General features: G+C 37.9%; 1 protein-coding gene across 2 annotated transcripts in view; it reads left to right on the top strand.

The window, feature by feature from the left end:
* Positions 1-22,245, top strand: part of FAF1 (Fas associated factor 1) — a 150,400-nt gene that overhangs the window by 32,942 nt on the left and 95,213 nt on the right. For both annotated transcript variants that reach the window (XM_059477802.1, XM_059477801.1), the window contains exons 3-7: positions 1,762-1,808; positions 4,645-4,853; positions 7,891-7,982; positions 8,331-8,419; positions 17,314-17,419. In XM_059477802.1, coding sequence (XP_059333785.1) covers positions 4,784-4,853; positions 7,891-7,982; positions 8,331-8,419; positions 17,314-17,419 — 357 coding nt within the window. In that variant the 5' untranslated portion in view covers positions 1,762-1,808; positions 4,645-4,783. The remainder of the gene's footprint in view (positions 1-1,761; positions 1,809-4,644; positions 4,854-7,890; positions 7,983-8,330; positions 8,420-17,313; positions 17,420-22,245) is intronic.

Genomic DNA, 22,245 nt, shown 5'->3' with positions numbered 1-22,245 from the left:
TGAAATGTTTGCATAACCATAGAGATGTGAGCCTCTCTCAAAGGGGGCTGACACTGGGGAGGAACAGCCTGGAGCAGATCTTGCCTTAGTAACGTGTTCTTGTTTTAATTTTTTTTTTTTTTTATAGTCACAACCTTCTCCCAATGAAATTCTAAAGCAGATGGTTGTTCCTTTTTCTTTTTTTCTTTGCAGGGTCTACTTATAGCTGTCTTGTTAGAACATGGATATTTAATATTTATGCAGTATGTACATGTGCACTGCTACCATTTGCTGTCTACATTATTTTAGTCTTCCATCTTGCTTAACAAACAGTGTCTGGACTCTTCAGTTTTACAGTGTGGTTAATAGAGGTCTTTCCATCAAAAAAGCACATAATGCTTCTGCTGCTTTTTCTTACTCCTGTGCCCCTTAAATGTCATCAAGTTTACAAAACTGGGGATATATGAACAACTGAGTTATTCAGTTTAAAAGAAAATAGCTTGAAGCCTCTATTGTATTTAACCCCTCTAACTAGGCTCAGAAGACGTTTGAGCTGATTTAATCCTCTGAGACAGAGTTTTGACAGAAGTGTGAAAATTCCACATTGCTGTATTTCTTCACAGCTGAAGCAGCTTCTTTTCCTCAAGTAAAGAGAATTTTGTTGCAGCAGCAGATCATTATTAGTGTAGGTTCTGTGGTACAAAACCTGTGTTTGCTCTCTGTATCTTTCAGATGCAAAATAAAGGATAATTTTGTCTCAGCCAACTTTATCTGTTGACTGACATGAATTAAATGTATATTGCTGAAGAGTATGGGAGGGAGAAGCCAATCCAGAAAAACCCAAATAAACCAAAACCTCCTACTCTTTCCTGGAGGTTTATTAGATGAACACCATCAAGAGCTGTGTATGACTGCAAAAACCACAAGGATGATAAATGAGACACGTTGTTAGAAAGAAACCACTGATTATTACCATGCACAGTGGATAAACTGATTTAAAACCTGATCTGGTAGGGAACTTTGTTTTTGCTGTAATTTGATACAGCCTCATGGGTTGTTGCTGTAGCTTATGGATACCTCTGACCTTTTCCTTCTCTGCTTTTTAAATAATTATTAATGTAATATTTGTTTCTAAATGCAGGATAAATCTTATTGCAGTATCACAGTAACTTAGCTGAGTTCAGCAATAAAACATTCTGACTTCATGTAGCCTTAACTATTAATGGAAATTTTTAAAAAGTCATGTTTATCTATTCAGAGAAAAAGAAACCATAGCATTTAAATCTTGATTGCATCTATTTTTGTGTTTATTAAGCACTTACTTAAGCTACATTTTTTTAATGTCAGTTTGTACAAATGGTGTTGGTAGATGATGACTGTCAGTAGTTCAGTCACAGGGTGTGACTTTGTCCTCCTGGAGTACCAGGGAACTGCTAAACATCATTTTTCCTTTCTTCTCTGGGGACCAGACACTCATTCACCTGCTGTTCTGGCCAGCAGGTCAGGTGTATCTGATATATGAGGATGGATATTAAAAGTGGGTTTGGTTCAGTTGGGTCTGGTTTTTATTTTATGTATTTATGTATTACGGTTTGCACGGGTATGGTTTTTATTTTATGTAGATCCCATAATGATAATATTGTTGACCAAGAATATTCACCAAATAGAGAGTGTTTTAGGGCATGTTTTGAAGCAAGCTAATCACTTTTCAAAACATATTATAAAAGTTCTGATGTATTTTTGTTCTGCATGCTTGACTCAACATTTGTTTTCTCTTTTCAGGCAGCTATAAATGGTGTTATACCACAAGAAAATGGCATTCTACAAAGGTAAGCACAGAGGACTGGAGTAGTACATGCTGAGAATGATGCTGGGTAACAGTTACTTTTTTTTTTTCCTTCCTGAATCCTAAGAAGATGACATAATTCTCCTTTTAAAGCTGTTTCTGGAGCCACAAATTCTATTCCTGGCAAAGCTGATTTAACATTCAGTTTTTCCCATACTGATAGAGGACTAGCTCAAACATCTGTTCAAAATAGTTAACTTTTATTTTATTTTCACTGGTGGTTGGGTCATTCTTTGCAGGGCTGTCTCTTTACAAAGACTGTGTGTTGGTATGTTTCTGGCTAAGTATTTCTTTTTCCTTATGCATTTTATAAAGGTATTGATATTCCATGCTTCCCTATTTCTGGCCAAAACCATTTGTACTTAGTTTTTTTTTGTTTTTTTAAATTGAATTACAGGCAGCAGAAACTGTGATAGATTAAAGTAAGGTTGTTCCCTTCTAAAAGTAGTTTTACTGATTTTCTTTCAGCTCCTGAATTAAATTTTGGCTTGCATTCTGATGCTTGGATATCTTGAACTCACTGAAATTTGATCTTTTAAGTGCTGATGAGGCAATTGAAAACACCAGATCAGGAATTAAGCTACCTGAGAGAGACAGTAAAACAGCATTTAAAAATTTGTTCAGAAAAAATACTTAATGTACTATTTAAAAATTTTCAATGAAATGAAATATGATACATAATATAGGTAAAGTGGTGTTTGACTTCCCTGTCAATACTTCCTAATTCAACAGAGTCAGGTTTTGATTGAGGATAAAAGTATTTTCCCAGTAAAGTTACTAAATATATATTTACTGTAAGGCCTGTTTAGTCCATGTGAGATCAAGTCTTGGTTGTGGAGAACTCTTTCTGCATATAAATTGTGACCTCAAGGCATTTCTATCCAAAATCCCAGAATGTTTGTTTGGGTAAAAGAAGCTGGAGAATAGTTAGAGTAGTTAATGCCTGTCTTCAATCACAAGGTGGTCCAGTGCCCACCTACATTTTCTTTCACAGTAATTTATTAATTTTTAGAAATTATTAGATAGCCAAATGTGTTTCAAATGGGTATTTTTGTTACTTTGTTTTTGTCTTGTTTTGTATTCTTCCAGTGGAAGTGGTTTAAAGGGAGGATCAGAAGATTTAGAAACCTGCTTTCCAGTGGTTTTCAGATAAGGCTTATTTTACTGATGTGGGGCCTTTTATGTTCTATTAGAGGTTGCTAGTCAGATATGTAGGATGCCTTTTGTGGTGGAATCAAATAGAATTAATGCAACTGGACTTGAAGCAAGTTAATTTATTGAAGAGAAAAAAGTACACTTTGTTGTATAATTCAGTTGCTTGTTTTGTAATCCAGTCCTGAGAACTGGGATATTCATTGCTTCTTGGGTCTACTAACAGAATTGTTACATACTTGTACTTAATTCTTATTTGTCCATCAGGTTGAAGAAAATAACATATCACTTAGTGTTTATACTTTTTTAAATACTGAAAATTAGACTGTTTCCTGTGCTCCTTAGAGCTCTGACGTGGGCCTTTGACTTTTGAGCCATAGGTCTGAGAGTGTGGGTCTTTGTAGCTGGGCATTCATCCTTCTGAGCATGCTGATGTGAGAAGTGAAGGAGCCCCTTGTTTTACAAGCATAACATGTTTTTCTGTTTCAAATGTGAAAGGCACAATGATGGGATTTGCAATAGCTGAGTACTGTTGCACTTCTGTGACATGCATGCCATCCACATTTGCACTTTCTAAAGTTCAGACCTCCTCTAGATGACAGATTTGACTTGCTCTATGAAGCATTTCCACTGAGAACCTCATGGTATCTAGAGAACAGAAGGAATTTTTCAAATAAATTCAGATAAAGAATAGAAATGAGACAAGTTTTTTGCAGCATTTCTGAAATCCACCATGAGATTCTGTAACTGCCCAGCATCTTCCTGGTAAGAGCATCTAAAAGGCAACACCCCAGGCTTACCTGATGAAGTTTCTTGCCTTCCAAATTTGATTTCTGTACATCATAGGGTTTTTTTGTTTTTGTTTTTTTTTTTTTTTTTTTTTTGTTTTTTTTTTTGCCTGGAGTGATATTCCTGAAATGTCATGTTTTGTTACACTTGTTTCCTATCCCAGTTATGTGGAGAGGCTCACTGGGGAAGATGAAGTGCTTCTGGGTAGTGAGGATATTCCAGTTTATTCTGACCTGTAATGCTGTGGGTATCCTTGAGTCAGGTATGGAGACATCCTTATATGAACCTCCAGGAGCATTGCAGGATTTTGAACTTCAAGGCAAGCTAGAATTCACATTGCATTGCTGTTGTACTTCTAGATGTTTTCTTTCTAAACACATGCTTCATTATCTTAATTTATTTACCTTAAATGTGTATCTATTTTCATATCTGACTTGTTTCTCACTAGTTTGGTGTGAGAAAATACCTATTTGGGTGCAGAATTTTGAGCTGTATTTCTTGTTCTCATTTCCACTGGGTACTAGCCCAATGATGTAGAAAGCTGGTCGTTGCCATGGTGCCAATTTTTATATGGCCACAACACTCCTGGAACAGGAAACAATCCCTCTCCTCAAGATAATTCTGGTATTAATTACATAGTGGATTTAAAATGTTTGTTTGTCACCAATGCTGATCTCCTATAGTGCTCCTGAGCCCTGAAAGGTTAAAATTGCTAATACAGAATTTATTTTTAATAAACATTTTTCTCAGATCCAACAGCAATAATTCAAGACGTGTGTGCTGGACTGTAGTAAGTGAATAATACTGTCATTTTGCTTCCCTAACTTCTGGCTAGACATGCCAAGCTGTTGACATAATTTTATTTTCCTGTCTTTCAGTGAGTACGGTGTAGAGACCCTGCATGGACCAGCCTATGGCCCCAGCAGTCACTCTGCTGCAGCTTCCTCAGCTTCTTCCTCCTCCTCAGCATTTCGCCATGTAGTGCCATCTAGACAAATAGTGGAAAGACAACCTCGAATGCTGGACTTCAGGGTTGAGTACAGAGACAGAAATGTGGATGTAGTACTTGAAGACAGCTCTACAGTTGGTAAGGATTTGTAAAAATGAAATTAAAGCTGCTGTCGTGAAACTGTTAAAAAGACAAAAGATTCAACCCCAAAAATCCAAGTCCTAAAGCAAAGCAGAACAAAACCTCTCAAAGAGAAAAAAAATCATCCCGCCAAAAATGCATCCTCCACAGCTACTAACCATTTTCAAATCTCTTTGCAGCTTTAAAAAAAGCAAAATTTCACTAATCCATAGTAAAGGTTAGTGGTCTATCAAATATTTATTTTGAAATCTAGCTTTCTTATGAAGTTGCTTCAGAAACAAAATGGAGATTAATGATTAAGTTGAGGCATGAAAATGTAATTTGGGATAGGATTAGTGTAGATGAAAGCTATTAATAAGTGGATGATCTTGGCATTTCCTCTTTGAATCTGTATGGCATCTCGTTCTGCACAGGATTAGTGACAAGATTAGAGGAATTCTTCCTGGTGTGAGGAACATCATTGCATTCTTTTTAGTTCAATTTTTATTTGACTCTTTCATTCAAATTAAGATCAATTCTATCAGTTTTATTTTCTTTCCCTAAAAATGATGCATTTTGAAGCAGTATTTTAGAAGTATGCTAGTGTTTCAGAGCATGTTAATTTTTACATCCCCCAAATTGGGAATTAATTTACTTCTGCTAAGGAAGAAAAGTGTTTTCACTTTTTTGTTTTTAGTGAAGAGCTTATACAGATCCAAATAAGGAGCTACGTGAAGGAATAGTTGATGAAAGCAATTTTCCGTGCTGCAGCCTTTTGTCTGGGATGAAATTTGGAAACTTTTGATCCTCATTTGTCCCTTCACAATGGATTTGGTGTTGGGTTGCGCCACCTAGCGGTGATCGCTTTGAATTACCGATGGGTGTTCTCTGTTTTCCTTTGTGCTCAATTACACCCATGGAAATTGGGCATCAAAATCTCTTCAGATCGGAATTTTTCAGCTGTACTGCTTTGCTTTTTCTTTTCTTATTGGCTTCTTAATAGTTAGCTTTTACCTGAAAGCTGTAGGGCAGAAGGCAGTTTGTGTAAACTTCTGTATTTTGGGATATAAAGATGGAGGGCAGCCTTGTTTAAAGTCCTGGGAGAAGTGAGCAAGGCAAATTCTAGAACTTCAGCTGTGAACTTGAGGAAAGAACATTTTTGGCTTTTTTGGGGATCTGCTCACCCATGAGAAGCTGCCCAGGAGGGCACAGGGGCCCAGGAGAGCTGGTTGATCTTCAAGGAAACCTCTTCAAACCACAGGAGCAGTTCCTTCCAACATGCAAGAGGAGCAAGCATGGCAGAAGGCCAGCACAGAAGAAAAAAGCATTTCTAGCTGAGATAAATTCAAAAACAAAGTAGCCAGAGCTGGAAAGTAGTGATGGGCTGCCCAGCAGGAGCACAGAGATGTGCAGGTTTGGAGTTAGGAAGAACAAAGCTCAGCTGAAGGTGAAACCACTGAGGGGTTAGAAGGGTTTCTGTAAGTACATCAGCATGAGAGGAAAGGCTAAGGCAAATGTGAAGCTGTGTTCAGTGGTGATTGCTGAGCTTGGTCTTGGTGGGAAGTTTATGGAGTAAATCTGGAAGCACTTTTTGGGCATGGGAGAGAAAAGAAGGGGATTTGGAACACCCAGCATGGATTTACTAAAGGCAAATTGTACCTCATCAGTCAGCATTATTTGCCTTTTACAATTTGATGACTGGCTCAGTTGACAAGGGGAGAGAATGTCACTGTGGCTTTAGTAAGGCCTTTGATGTACTCTGCTGTTGTATTTTTCCAGTCATAATGTTAAAATAAAAAAGTGATCAAAATAAATGTTAATCTGCTCAGAGAAGGTGCTGATATTCTGAGGGCAGAGCTGCTGTTTATTTGGCCCTGGGCAGCCTGGAAAAATGGGCTGACAGGAGCCTCCTGAAGTTCCAAGAAAATAAAGTTGAAGTCCTGTATCTGGCATAGGATAACTCCATGTTATCCCCACCTGATACCTGGTTGAAGGCTTATGGGCTAGAAAACAATTTAATAAAAGGGATCTTGGGTGCTTCAGCAATGAGCTCTTGCAGTGAAGAAGACCTGCCATGTCCCAGGCTTTGTTGGCAGGAGTGTAGCAGGTGGATCCCAGGAAATCATAATTTCCCTCTATCCAGCACTTGCCAGACTGCATCTGGAGCACTGTGTGGGGTTTTGAGGTGCTCACTAGAAGAAAGATGATGACATCCTGCAGTAAGTCTGCTCAGGGCTCTGACCTCTGGGCTAACGGGAGAAGAGGCTCAGAGAAGGGGATTTGTCCAGCCTGGGGAGCAAAGGGAAGGGCACAGAGCTGACCTCTGTCTGCAGCTGCCTGCATGGAAAGATGGGGTCAGGCTTGTCTTGGAGGTGCATGAGAATGGGAGGCAAAAGACACATCAAAAATTCACATTTAAATAAAAGTATTTTTTTTAAATTGTGAGGGTGGTGAAGTGCTGAAACTGGTTTGCCAGAAAAGTTGTCAAATTTCCATCCTCACATGTTCAAGAGCCAGTTGGACAAGTCATTGTCTAAAGTGGTTTAATTAGACCTCTGAATTAGGTTTGGGTCACATGAACTCCAGACACACCTTCCAGCCTGAGTTACTCTGTGACTGTAATAACTACAGGGGCAGAAGAGCATCAGCCTGTACAAAACATTGGAAAAGCTGTCAGAGCAGTCAGTTGTATGAACATTCCAGCTCCTTAGGTCTGGACTAATGCTTATGAAATTTGATATCAGAAATATGCACCCTCTTTAAGTCGGGTGCTCCAGATAGCACACAGCTATCTAATAAATATGGAATATAGAATTACCAATATATCTGTCCAAATCGTCAAATCTTTGTGTGATTCTCCAATCATTCATGCTTTGTAATTATTTTTTTAAGCTTCATTTGTCCTTTACTGTTTGAAGAGTATGTTACAAGACTGAAAATCCTTCTCTTAGTAAATTTTTCTTTGCTCTTGTTTTTTAAAGTACAACTCACTGCTGTTTGAAATAAAGCAGCAAATGTGTATATTTTATATATTTCCTTTGTTTTTTCTCTCTAGGAGATATCAAACATATTCTAGAAAATGAACTTCAGATTCCTGCATCTAAAATGCTGTTAAAAGGGTGGAAGACTGGAGATGTAGATGATAGTGTAAGTTTTCAACTGTGTTTTCAGTTAACTGAACTCAGTTTCAAACTGAGCATCTGTGGGTGGGGATTACAATGCAAGAATTGTTAGTTTCAAACAGTGTCAGATGTCTTGGGTGGCACACAAAGAACTCTTAATCTAAAACATTGCAAAATAAAATCAGGACAAATCAGTTTGTGTTTGGTTTGTATAGAATGTGGCCCACCTACAAAAATGATGTTTTGAAGTAACAAGAATTGTATCTTGAACCAAAATATTTGCTGATATACCTTTGGTCAAAAAAAAAAAAAAAAAAGAAAAGAGTCAGAATTGGTGAATGTTTTATATTTATATTGATTTTTCTCCCCTCAGACTGTTTTGAAAAGTCTACACTTGCCAAAAAATAATAGTCTTTATGTTCTAACACCTGACCTGCCTCCTCCTTCTTCGAGTCATTCTGGGTAAGTCTTTTGGCCATAAATTCTATTTGTATGGGTTTGGTTTTTTGTTTTTGTTGTTTTGTGGGGTTTTTTTGTGTTTTTTATAAAGCCATGTGTATATTTGTAGGAATCTGAAGACAGTAAATACTAAGTGTTTTCACTGCACTAGTGACTGTTGGGATGAAAAGAAGCTTGTTGGGGTTTTTAAAACTTTGGTGGGGTACATGAACCTCTTAGGTAATACACACACAGAATTTTACATCTGAATTTTACAGATGGGATGACTTTCATTTAACAGAAATCCCTGTGGAAATGAGTGCTGGCCTTGCATAAGTTGCTGCTTTATGTTGGTCCGTTTAATGTATCTCATAAATCTGTATAAATCATTCCTATCTGTTGAGAATTTTCTTTATGAAATGTTTGTTACATTATTTTATCTTGTACTTTTAAAAGATATGTAGATGAGCTGAATAATTAATATGAAAGATATATTAAATAGATATAATATTTAGATAATATAAAATATAAAATAATGAATATAAATTAATTATTCATTAATAATTAATTAGAATTTATTTCCTTGCATTGAGAAGGATATTGGGAATTGAGAAGGATATATTTTATTACTGATTTGAACACTCAAGAAGTAAGCAGTGGGTTTTCATATGTCACAGAATCACAGAATCGTCAAAGCTGGAAGAGACCTTCAAGATTATCTAGTTCAACCCACAATAGTCACCTCTGAAAGATATCCCAGGTGCCACATCCAGATATCTCTTGAATACTTCCTGACTCTACCACATCCCTGGGCAACTTTATCCTGTGCTTAATCACTCTTTCAGGGAAAGGTGTTCTTCTAATACCTAATCTGAACTTGCTGTGGTGCAATTTAAGGCCATTTCCTCCCATCTTTCCACCTCCGACATGGCAGTGTAGACCGACTCATTTTTTTGAGGAGTTTGGAGAGTGAGAATGTCCCCCCTGAGCTTCAGGGTTTCTCCAGGAACAGCCCAGGTTCCCTCAGTCACCTCAGGACTTTCCTCCCCAGCTCCATTCCCATTTCTGACCCTGCTCCAGCCCCTCCGTGTCCTTCCAGAGCTGAGGGGCCCAGAGCTGGGCACAGCCCCGAGGTGTGGCCTCAGCAGCACAGGGGACAGTGCTGGTCCTGGTCCTGCACTGTTCCTGCTGCAATCCAGGTGCCCCTGGCCCTCCTGCTGAAATGAAGTCCAGGTGCCACTGGCCCTCCTGCTAAAATAAAATCCAGGTGCCACTGGCCCTCCTGCTGCAATCCAGGTGCCACTAGCCTTCCTGCTGCAATCCAGGTGCCCCTGGCCCTCCTGCTAAAATCCAGGTGCCTCTGGCCTTCCTGCTAAAATCCAGGTGCCACTGGCCTTCCTGCTAAAATCCAGGTGCCACTGGCCTTCCTGCTAAAATAAAATCCAGGTGCCTCTGGCCCTCCTGCTGCAATCCAGGTGCCACTGGCCCTCCTGCTAAAATAAAATCCAGGTGCCCCTGGCCCTCCTGCTGAAATCCAGGTGCCACTGGCCCTCCTGCTAAAATCCAGGTGCCCCTGGCCCTCCTGCTGCAGTCCAGGTGCCCCTGGCCCTCCTGCTAAAATCCAGGTGCCCCTGGCCCTCCTGCTAAAATAAAATCCAGGTGCCACTGGCCTTCCTGCTAAAATCCAGGTGCCCCTGGCCCTCCTGCTAAAATCCAGGTGCCACTGGCCCTCCTGCTAAAATAAAATCCAGGTGCCCCTGGCCCTCCTGCTGCAATCCAGGTGCCACTGGCCCTCCTGCTAAAATCCAGGTGCCTCTGGCCCTCCTGCTGAAATAAAATCCAGGTGCCCTCCTGCTGAAATAAAATCCAGGTGCCACTGTCCCTCCTGGCCACCTGGGCACACCTGGCTCGTGTTCAGCCCCTGGCCAGCAGCAACCCCAGGTCTCTTTCTGCTGTCAGGGAATATTGCGAAGGTTTGAAAATGAAATTATGTTATATGGAAAATTCTGTTTGAAAGTAATTAGCAATTTTCTTCCGTGCGCTTCCCTTTCCCGAAGGCGGCCCTGTTTGTGGTTTCCCAGGAAAAATGGGAATTTTCCTCGGTAGCCGCTAGAGGGTGCGCGGGAATTGAGCCTGCCGAGGGAGATGCTCCGGAGCTGCGAGCTCAGGGATGCCTTTGGAATGGGGAAAAATGCACGGATTTCAGCTGGTCCGGAGAGGGAGTTGGCTTTCTGCCCTTGTAGGTGATAGGAGAATATTCTGCTGGTGAGGGGTATTCTTGGAGAGTCAATTGAAATTTGTAGCTGCCTTCCCAAGGACTGAAAGTACTTTGTATATTACTAAAAGGTACTTGTGCACATTAACGTGTAGTCTGTGGAAGAATTAAGAATGCTGATATGAATTGTAAAAATAATAATTATAAGAAAAGGAGCATTAAGAGAGGGAAGAATGGCACTGAAACAGAAGGTGGTGTACATGAACTGTATGTGCAAACTGTATTTGTGTGTGAGGACAATAAGCCATTGTACCTTAGCAGCTTTTGAAGAACAGTGAAAAGACACCATAGCTGCTAATTTTTTTCATTTCCAATTTCAAAATTTCCTACCCAGGTATTGCTGTATATTGTAGTTTGAATGTTATAATTCTGGAGAGAAAACTGGAGTCTGAAGAGAGTTGTTTATTGCAACTGCAGTAAAGTATATAACAACAAACTGTTTAAAAACAGTTCTCAGCCTTTTTTATTGGATTAATGGTTTTAAAGAACTTCACTTGACAGTAAAATCAAAGTAGTTGTTACCTTTTATAGTTTATATTTGTTTCATAGTGGAGATTAGTTCTGGATATTTTTAAGATAAAAGTTGGTAGCTTTGGGACAGCAAATGGTGCCTAATTAGTGGCTATTTAAACACGGATAATTTGAAGGCTAGATCATCTTCCTGAAGTCATAAATTCTAGATGAAAGGGGAGGCTTGCCTCCAATTAAAGCATCAATGCAGATCAAAACACATCTAATTGAAGCAATGTACCAAACCCAGTTACACTGTTTACTGCCTACTGTTAGGTCAGTTATTATTCAGATTAGTTTGTTACCCACAATTTTTAAAAGCGTCACGCTCACATCTATTATTAATGGATGTTGAGGAACTTTGCCTCTTGCTCTGGGAGTTCATCTGTTGTTTTCTTCAAATGCCTTCTGTTTTGAACTAGAGATAAATAGTTGTAATTTGAATATCTCCAGAAAGTGATATTTGAAAAGCCTGAGATTCCAGTATTATTCCAGTGATATTTTATCTATATGCCCTTCTTAAAAGGAACAGTCTGGCCTCAGCTGTGTAAGATCCAGTTTTTGTCTGTTCTTTATAGTGAGGCAGAACAGTGTCTGAAACATCCTATTCCAACATGAAGGCATTGAAGTTTATTGTGACAGACTGAATGGGCTTAACCCAGAACTGACTGAAAACCAGCATCTAAATGTAATGGCAAAGTGATCCTGCCTTTTAAACAAACAAAAATCTCCTGAGGTATCTTTGTTCATCAGTGGCCTACCTAAAGCTTTTATAGGTAATAGAAACCCAGTGAATTACTACTGCATGCTAGTAAATTGAGGTGGAAAGATTAAATTTAAATGTCAAATACCACCTGTATTATTCCACCCTGCTACCACAATTTCAGCTGGCAAAGCCATACTTATCCATGCACAATATCCAGAACAATAACCATGTATTCTGTGAGCTGTGGACATAATGAAATCTGATTTCTAGTGAATTCCTGCCTCATCCCAGCAGCTGCAGTAAATCAGCCTTCTCCTTCCATGCTTCCCATCATCTCACCTACCTCTGATGCTGCCTCCAGTTGTGTATTTTGTAGCCCTGGTGTAATATTTTTCCCCTTGCACAGAGTATCAGCCTGCCCTGCATCTGTTCTCCAGCTCACAGTCAGGTAGTATCAAAGGAAAGGAGAATTCATGTCCTGTGGGTAGTTCTGAGATTACTGCCAGGGGTCACCTGGATGAGTATAAAATACTGCACTTTTAATGCAGCCTTTTATTGAGCTGGGTGATAATTTGGGTCCCCTTCCTCCTCCTGGCTGTTGATTTACACCTGGTATTTGAGACCTTTCTAACACTATGAGACCTCCTTAAAACCAGTGACTATGTTCAAAAGTTACCAGGTGGGAGCAGAAGTTACCAGGTGGGTGGAGAAGAACATAATTTCCCTTGGAAAGCAATCCTGACAGGAAGGACGACAAAGAATGTCCATCATTCAGCATCCATGGGGTAGATCCCTTGCACCAGCTTTGTCAGATTAGATTAATCCCTTCCTCAGCAATTCCTTCCCTTTGTTGCCTTGGATGCTTCCTGAAGGCTGACAATTCTCTGTTGGGGAAATGGCTTTAGGAGGATGCAAGAGGGAAGCATGAAAAGTGTGAGCTTGGGAGTCTGGCCATGGAGCTGGATCATCCAGATCATCTCTCCTTTCTGTGTTCTGGGAGATATTTTTTATCATTTTTTGTTGCTGTTGTCATTATAATGGATCTAATGTATATTATACTTTTTTTGCTAAATAGCTGAAAATCAAAGATACTTTATTATACTTGATGAATCACTGGAAGGTTGAAAAGCTTAAAAACCCCAGGTGCATACCATGGATATTATAAGGAACAATGCAATTTTGTTAAGTGATTGTAACTTGTTTAACAAGTGTAATCATCTGTGTGGAAAAGAAAAAACCCACAGATGCCTTTTTTCAAGCAATAGGTCCATATATTGCTGAATGCCTCTGCTTTGGATGATTGCAGAGCAGTGGTGCTGATGTGGTGTCTTGCTGTACGTTATCAACTGTAGCAGAGTGTTAATTAAGAACGATGTAACCTGCAACTCCAATTATTAGTCCTGTCTGTTTAGCTGGACAGGAGCAGTGCCTTGCTTTAGTTACTTTGAAAGCTTCCATAAGAATGGTAAGATTAATGTTTTATTTTCCCATCTGTTCATGAGACAGTTTAAAAATCCTGAAGTTTAAAATGCAATAGAATGTAAACAAAAGGGCTTCTGCTCATTTACATGTTAGCCAGATTTGCTAACTGATTGCTGTTTGAACCTAATCTACCACCTCCTGCTGCATTAGCTACAACAAACATTACATTTACATACTGATTTCTTATTTTGTTTTAATGTAAATAATCTGTAATTACAGTAAATTTGGACTTCTGTTGACATGAGCTTATATAAATCTGTAAGTTTAAAATGGAAATGTTAATTACCTTGTGTCATACCTGTTTATATAAAAATCAGAGGTTTTGGGGAAATCTCTGTGTGGCTGAGAAAGATATTGCCTAGTGGAAAATACTGAGTGTATTTCATGAAACTGGAATGGAAAAGAGCATTTACATGTCATTGATTAAGGATTTACTTATGGTGTCAAATTCTAAAATATTACTGAAATTTCAAAGAAAAATGCTGTCAAAAAGCAAAGTATCATATAAAAAATCAGAGCATTAATGTCATCACTTAACTGCAGATAGAATCAATCTGTTTTTTATATCCAAGTCTCTTGCTAGAACTGGTCAGAGCAATGACTGTGCTCTGATCTATTTTCTTTTGTGTGTTCTTGGACTTCTTTTTTGGGTTTAGGCAGGGTACCTCAATTGGAGGATTGGTGCCCAGAAATACAGATTCCCTTGCTTCTTGTGCTGCAGAATCATTCAGCTGGGGTAAAAAGGTTATCATGGTGTATATCACCTATCAGCAAATGCTTTTCAAAGCTCAGGTTTACAGTAGGGGGAAAAATGTTCTGGTAGTAGTGGCCTACTTTAGTCCTCTTTCCAGAATTTAGTTTTCTTTTCCCTCTAATTAATTCTCAGATTAATTGTATTCTCTTAGCACTGGTGGCAACAAAGAAAAAGAAGGAAAAAAAATCTGTCTTGTCTTTAATAGGACCTACAGTTTGACCCTGATTTTTTTCCCCTTTTAATATAGCTGTCTTATTTGGAAAATTGTAGTGAACTATAACATTTGTAGGAAAATCCAACAGCTGCAGATAATGAGGCAAAAGTTTAGTGGTGTGTCTTGTATTCAGTCTTCTCAATATGCTTATGTGGACCTAAAGAGAAATAGAAATAAACTTCATCTTACTGCCAGTGAGAAGTTTCCCATAAAAATACTTTCATCTTGTAAAATTCATCATTACCTTAATGGCTGAAATACAATTTTTGGGCAAGATGTATTTTGGTCCAAGTAACTTGGGGTAATCTGCATCCCCCTTTGCTGGAGGAAATGGTTGTGGGAGGGACAGAGATCTCTGGCTGAGTGTTCACATCAGCCCCATCCCACACAGAGGGTGGGCAGCGCTGGCATCAGTGACCCATCAGGTGTGCCAGCAATTGTGCCATCAATTCCTCCTCCCTCTTTCCCGTGGACACTGTCCAAGCTTTACAGCTGTCAGGCCATGTGGGATTTTGATGTAGGAGCTCCAAGAACTGGAGCAGTTGAGCAGAGCATTTCTGTGTAAGCAGAAGTAATGTTCCTCAGTTTGTTATTTTTCTGAAGAAAAGGTGAGCAATTAACCAAGCACTGCATTTGCTAACACTTTCAAACCTAGTTTCTCCTCAATTTTTTCAGTTTTATTTTTTTTTTAGCCAGCTTAATTTTCAGCCTCCTTTTCACTCTGTTTGTCAATGAATATGTGCTGAGAATTTGCTTGTTAACAACATTCAGCTTGTGTTGCTTAGAAATCCCAAAAGTAGAGGTGTCAAAATGGTTAGTTGAAAAATTAAAGCTTTTAATTTTTAGGCACTTCATTTAAATTTGTTTGAAGATTATTTTTTCCTTTCCAAAATACTTCCTGCTCTCACAAGTGGAAAACTTTTCCTATGAGTGGGTGATTTTTATTAGCAAGCTGTATTTTGAGTTGTACTGAAGTGTGGGGATCATGCATAACTGGAGAGACTGAGGGTTTGATCAGACTGGCCTGTTTATTCTATGTTTACATCAATTACAGAATGAAAACATGAGTCATATTATCAGTTAGCATCTACAGATTTTCAGATAGAGTCAAAATTAGCTATAACAGAACCTTGTGTGAGTCTGTATGGAGTCCAGAGCCATTCACATATGCAGTAATTAATGTTTTCAGAGCAATTAAATATGTCCTTTGCCTCTAGTATTTGCTGAAAACAAATAAAAAAATCAGAATCTGAAAAAGCACAGCAGGATATTTTAGTTGCTACTGAACATTTGCCAATAGAAAATATGGTTATGGGGATGCAAAACTTAATAACAATCAAATTGGAATTATCTTTGAAAATAGGCATACAACTTTTCAGGACTCCTCTTTTTATTTTTTCCCCTCTTTTGAGGGATTGTTAGATATTTAAAGAATTGTTAGCCCTTTTGTTGAAAATCTTGTGAAAGTACAGAAAACTACATGTTCAGCATCAATGACTCCAGTTATATTTGTAGTGTCTCTCATGCACATGATCATACTTAGCACTGGCAATGAGTTGTATTTATTTTCCATATTGGAAAACCATTAAAGACACGAAATAGCACTTCATTATTTGGTTTTGTAGAATGTGATTATTGAGATGTGACTGGAGCCAAATTAGGTTTCCCAGTGAAGATATTTTTGTAAGCTAAATATCCCTGAGATGTTCAAGTAAATTGTGTATCTCTTGCTAAAGCATCCAGTGAGTATTGTATGAGTTCCTTCCCATCTGAGCAGCAAACCAGCAGATCAGTAATTCCAGAAGGAGATAAAACTAACAAATCGGGTCTCAAATGATGGAGGAGTCTTTCTTGTCCTCTTGTATCATAAGATACAGCTGTGCTGGTCTGCATTCAGGATTTGTCCTTTAGTGCTAAGAGGAATGGCTTGTTGAAGTGTCATGGAATAGTGAAGATGTGAAGGAAAAAAACACAGTCTGTCATTCTTTTAAGTGTATGTGATAAGAAAAAAATAATTGAATAGGCACAATTAAATTTCATATGCCACTGAACGAGTCAAGTCTGCATGAATGTTGTTTAGAAACCCAAGGCATGGTGCAGTGTTGCTGCAGTTTTGTAGCGTGTGTAAGATTGCACACAGCCATAATTGCCATGTCTGTAACAGGAGTCCTGCCTTCTGCTTTGAAAAGTAGATACATAGCTGCATAATTTTGTACCTAATTAAGCAATCAAGATGCCTTTTTAATATCCAGAAGTTTTACTACCAGGAAATTCAGGAAAAAACCCCAAGTGTATTACAACATGAAGATATGGTTGCCCCGTTTAAACCGTATCTTAAGATTTTTTTAAATTTAATTTTTATTTCTGTTTTTATTTTTATTAAAACTCTCTGTGAATGTACATTTAAAACAATGTGAGCAGAACTAAATTTTCTAAATGTGCAATACCTACATGAGAAATTTTGCTGTGGTTACTTTTCCAGTTCTAATTAGCTGGGTTTATGTGCTTTAAATGAATCTAAGCAGAAGAATTTCCATTTGGTTTCTGCTTCAGGTAACCCTTGAGAAGCAAGAGCATGCTTTGCCTTGTTCTATTTACCATCAGTTCTTAATGTGCATCATAGCTTGATATTTGGTCTGGCCATCAATGTGCTGACAAGCCCATTATTAATGGCATTAGGAGTGCTAAATACACCCGATGTTTGTGAAGATAATGGGACTCTCTCCATTTTGAAAATACTTAACATTAGATGAGCTTTAAAGGCTGCAGTCACCTTATTAAGGAAGAGGTTCAGGAATGGCCTTTGGTCATTCTCAGCATGCTTCCTTGCATTTAAGAGTGAAAAGAGAGATGATAATGTTGTGCCTGGACTTGTCCGTGCAGAGTTTAGGGTACCCTGGGGTTTCTGCATCTAACTGTAAAACAAGCTATAACATGCTTATCCCTGATTTTCCTGTTTTTCTTTCAACCATTTCAGGGCCCTGCAGGAGTCATTAAATCAAAACTTCATGCTGATTGTCACCCATCGAGAAGTCCAGCGGGAGTACAACCTCAACTTCTCAGGAAGCAGTACCATTCAGGAGGTGAGTGCTGCTTCACAGCTGAAGAATAAATGTAGCTCATTATAGCTAATGCCAGCTCTCTTAAAGGGGGTTTGCATAGTCCTGATGGATATTCCTGTGTTTTATTAGTCTTTTTTATTTTCATCAACTGGATCATCAAGATTTGATTAAAGAATTCAGTTATAAAAGGTGTTCTATTAAATTATACAGAAAAGGATGTTTCTTTTTGTATTGTAGTAGCAAAATACACAAACAGTTGTATATACACAAACAGTTTATTGAGTTATTCAAATTTTATTTTACTTGAAACCCCTTGAAGCTCTCTCTGTGTTCCTTTCTTTTAACCAGCTCCATCTCTATTTTGTGGGCAAATTTTATTTTACTTGAAACTCCTTGAAGCTCTCTCTATCTTCCTTTCTTTTAACCAGCTCCATCTCCATTTTGTGGGCACCTCAGCCCCTGTGCTGGTTGCTGTTGGGGTGCTGTAATTGTTACTGGCCTGGTAGCCAAATGGTTTTGTGTGCAATGGACGTTGCTGCCGTTCTGTGGAACGGCCAGCAAGGGGTGATATTGGAGAGAACTTCAGCAGAATTAAGTCCTAAAGGAACAAATATCTCTGATGTGACTCTGGACTCTCTGAATTCACAATAAGCAGTCCCTTGCATATTTTTAAAACTCCTTTCCAAGCCCAAAGGTTGTTGTCTAGTGCTCCATGGTGTATCTAATGCCAGATGTTGTGGATGTTATTTTCCATATAACCCACTGCTTTCTGGAAACTTGACAAACAACCTAGAAATGTGAATCTTGAGAATTCACATTAAAAAATATTAAGATTAAATGTTTGCTTTTCAAATTAAATGTATGTTTGCTATTATTGGTCTGTGACTTCTCTCAGTCTTTTAGGGTTGAACAGATTTTATTGAAGTTTTTTGTGTTGCATGCTGACATGGTAGACAGAATTAATTTAAGTTCTGTAATATTAACTATGGGAGTGATATCTCATACAGCAATGAAAAATGATCACTGTTTTCATTGTGAATCCTGTTATTCTTAAGATTCTGATCTTTCCCTCATGTGAAAGCCTGTTTCTATTTCACATGTTTAGATCTACTATAGTAAGTTCTGTTTTGCTTTTCCTGGTAATACAAATACACATACTTGAACCAGTTTGACTTTTGAAGGGCTGAACTTTGACTCTCTATAAAGAATTTGAACATTAATGGAAATAAATCATCCAAATATGTGGTTTGAATTTTAAAATTGTGAGATTCTAAAAGAAAACACATACATATATGTTGTCTGTTTGGTTTTTATCAATGCTGTATCATTTACTTTGCTGGTGGGTCTTACCTGGCTTAAAGGAGCCAGAAAGCAGTGCCAGGGGGATCCAAGCTGCCTTTACATGCACTGAAGTTTTCTTGTTTGTTGGTAATGGCAGGTTATGGTCATCAGGTTACCATATGAAATCAACATAATTTAAAAGTTAGTTATGATTTTTCCCTTAAACAACCAAAATAAAAACCCTATCACCACGTAACCAGCGTGAGCAGAAAGCCTTTCTTTGCCTTTCTTGTGTTGAGTGTCACACCCAATAGTGTGTATAAAGTTGTGAAGGGGCTAAAATGGAAGGAGCTCCCTGGCCCTTGTTGTGCAGCTGATGCTGAACAGGTGAATGTGTCTGTCTGTGCAAAGGCTCCTGGAAATCCCTGGGGATTTCACTGAGGTAAAAGGGTTGCTGAACATTTGTCTAATTATAGAAAACAAGCACTGTTTTGAATGTTAACTCCCTAATGGCTTCTTAATTTAATATTTTTTTTTTCTTTTAGCATAGAGTAATCATTGTAACAAATCTAGGCAGTCCTTGTGGTTTGGAGGAATCGGTGGTATCATTCCTCATCTCCTTTGTCTCTGTCCTCTCCAGGGACTGTTAGATTTTTTTTTCCTCTTCACTCTCTTGTTCACACTTTAACAAATTAATAGTTTACTTTCCTCCTGGTGTATTTTTGTAACGGTGGAGAAGCTCAGTGATGCAGTTGCCAACCACAAGAGGGCAGGAAGGACTATTCAATTATTACCTAAAAATGCTGCTCAGTGTTTTCAAATTAGCTTCTGGTATATTAACAAAAAGGACTATAATGGCCAAGTTATTGTTTGATTTACAGATAATTGGCATATTGCAGGGAGGAGACTTAATTTCACCCTTTTAAATTAAACAGGGAGATTTAAAAAGACATAAAATATTCATTAATGTTCAGTGATTATAAAGCAGTGGCATATATTTATTCTACCTTTATTACTGTTTCGATGGGAAAATACAGCAAATATTTCAGAAATCGACTTGGCCATACTGACAAGTTGAAATGTTTAAGCAGTGTTAATGCAATCTACTCACACGCCATATCCTATGCAGAAAGATTCAAAATGACTACATCAATTATTAAAAGAAATATTTAAGATTCTAGAAATGTTCTACTTCTTGCCACAGTTGGGTGCAACTGTCTCTCAAGGGCTGCTGGTGCAGTCTGTTGTTGTTATTAGTACTGTGAATTTTAAGGAATAGATATTTTTTACCCAAGGGTCTCAAATACCCCCCAAACTCACACCAAAAACTCAACCCCACCACCCTTTCAGAAGGCAGAAATGTTTTGCAGTGCATTAAATGCAAAACCCAGCGAGCTCACAACTGTGCTTTCCTAAACTACCATTTCTGCAGTTCTCTGGTTTTTTATTGTTTAGGATGCATGTTTAATAGTAAATGATATTTGGGTGAATTGTTTTCTCAAAGAAATTGTGTTTAATGGGGAAACCATGTGACAAAAAATTGTCTGAGAGAAGCCTGATGCCGTAGTGCTCAAGTCGGCTTCCAAAATTGATTGCATATTACTTTAACAGTTGGATTTTGGAGGGTACTTGAAAATGCCTTTGTTTTATTTTTTAACATTCTTTATTAAAATAGCTAACTCTTTACATATTAAGATCTTGTTTTCCCATCTTAAAAATATAAGTTAAATTGTTTTGTGATCATGAACTTACACAGAATCTTTGAAAATGGAATAAAAAAATAAATAGAACTTCTCAAAAATTCTGTATATTCAATTTAAATTTTTTTTTGAGTTGGGCAGGGGAGTAGTTAACTTGGAAAGTTAATAACATGATGGTCTAAATTGCAAGTTAATCTGTGTCACAGGTTTCTGACATCCATTTGTTCTTGTAAAATTGCAGTATTAAATTAATTCTGGGCAGATACTGTTCTGGGAAATATCATGGTTACTTTTTTCCATGATCTGCATTTTAAATTGGAAATTGGTAGGTTTTATGCCAGTTAGGAGACTGTTAATGAATACATTTCCAGTGTATTATATAGTTATATAAGGACAATTTGACAAATTGAACTCCTAATACAAGACTAAATGGAGTTTTCTGTCTGAAGACTCATTCTTCATTCTGCTACAATAATTTATAAAGGCTGTTTGAAATTGGAGAGATTTTTTAACTTCAGGTTTGAGAAGCTCTGTGCTAAATTATTACAAGGCATTGCCACATTAAAGATAATTTCTTTTCTATCTATACTTACCAACTTGTTCTCATTTAGAAATGAACTTTTCTACAATTTTTCATTTTTGCAAGTTGTAGTTTTAATATTTTACAGAAATGAAGGAAAGCCTTCTTCAGAAAGGGGAATATTTAAAAGTGTGTTAAAAGCAAGTTTGTGCTCTGATCCTGGAGCAGATGAGCTAATTTGTGAAAAACTTAATGGGCTTGAGTTCTTGTCACAATAATGTGCTCCACACTTTTTGTTTTAATCAGTGACACAGAAAAAAATCAAATATTTTTAACAAACTGGATTGCTCCATTAAAAACAAGGACTTTACATTTGTCTATTTTACTCTTATGATACAGATTTTGAAGCCTTTTTGTGATTCCTGCGTGCAGGATTGCAAAAATATCCAGTGTACACAAGCTGTGACTGCTAAAGGGTGGATGAGTTAAATATGCAGAATGCTCAGTCCCCTCACAGATTGGTGACCTTATTTTGTAACTGCTGGAAATTCTAGTTGAGAATACTATGTAAAGCAAGTACTGGGCACTGGAATTCTTGGTAGAACATAAAATCTGTGCAAACAATGCAGAGGAGATGGGTTTTTAAATACTGGCTGCCTCTGCATAACTGCCTCTGATTTTTATTCCCTTCCTTTAGCCAATAACTTAAGCAGGGCTGCCTGCTCAGCATCCCTGTCACCTGTGCTAGGTAATATATTTGTTCTCTGCTCCCCACAGACTCCCTGGCTAAGGTGGAATATGGAAAGCAATGTATCCAATAGCCCTCCAGGCAGGAGGAGGAACTATTTGTGCACACAACTGCCTGGGCTGAGATAAACTGTAAATTCTCTGTTGACAGACCCTTATCAAATCCTTTGTGATGAATTTCTTTAAACTTTCTTCGTGAGTGGATGAACGTTAAGCAAGATGCAAAATCACCATTATAAACTTGCAGGCAGAAGCTTCATTTGAAAGGCCTAAATAAATGTAATATGTAAATATAGGTAAGGTGAGAAATTACCTGCAGCAGGCAGAAAAATAATCTGGCTGAACGTCTTGTACCTTTTTCAGGTCTGTTTTTTTGTGTCTGAACAAAATATTTTCAAGACAGTTGTTGCTGAGTGAGATCATTCAAAGTAAACGTCAGACACTGGCATGGAGACATGAAATGCATGGATAAATAAGGTTACTCTTTTTAATGCTGTAGCTAAATAATTACAATCAAACACATTTAGCAGAAATAGACATACCGAAATACAGTAAATATATTAATAATTTCAGAAACAGTTGTTTTGTGTTTTGACATT

Source organism: Ammospiza nelsoni, chromosome 9 (genome assembly GCF_027579445.1).
Source record: "Ammospiza nelsoni isolate bAmmNel1 chromosome 9, bAmmNel1.pri, whole genome shotgun sequence".
NCBI classification, from domain to species: domain Eukaryota; kingdom Metazoa; phylum Chordata; class Aves; order Passeriformes; family Passerellidae; genus Ammospiza; species Ammospiza nelsoni.
This window is presented reverse-complemented; position numbering and strand designations above follow the sequence as displayed.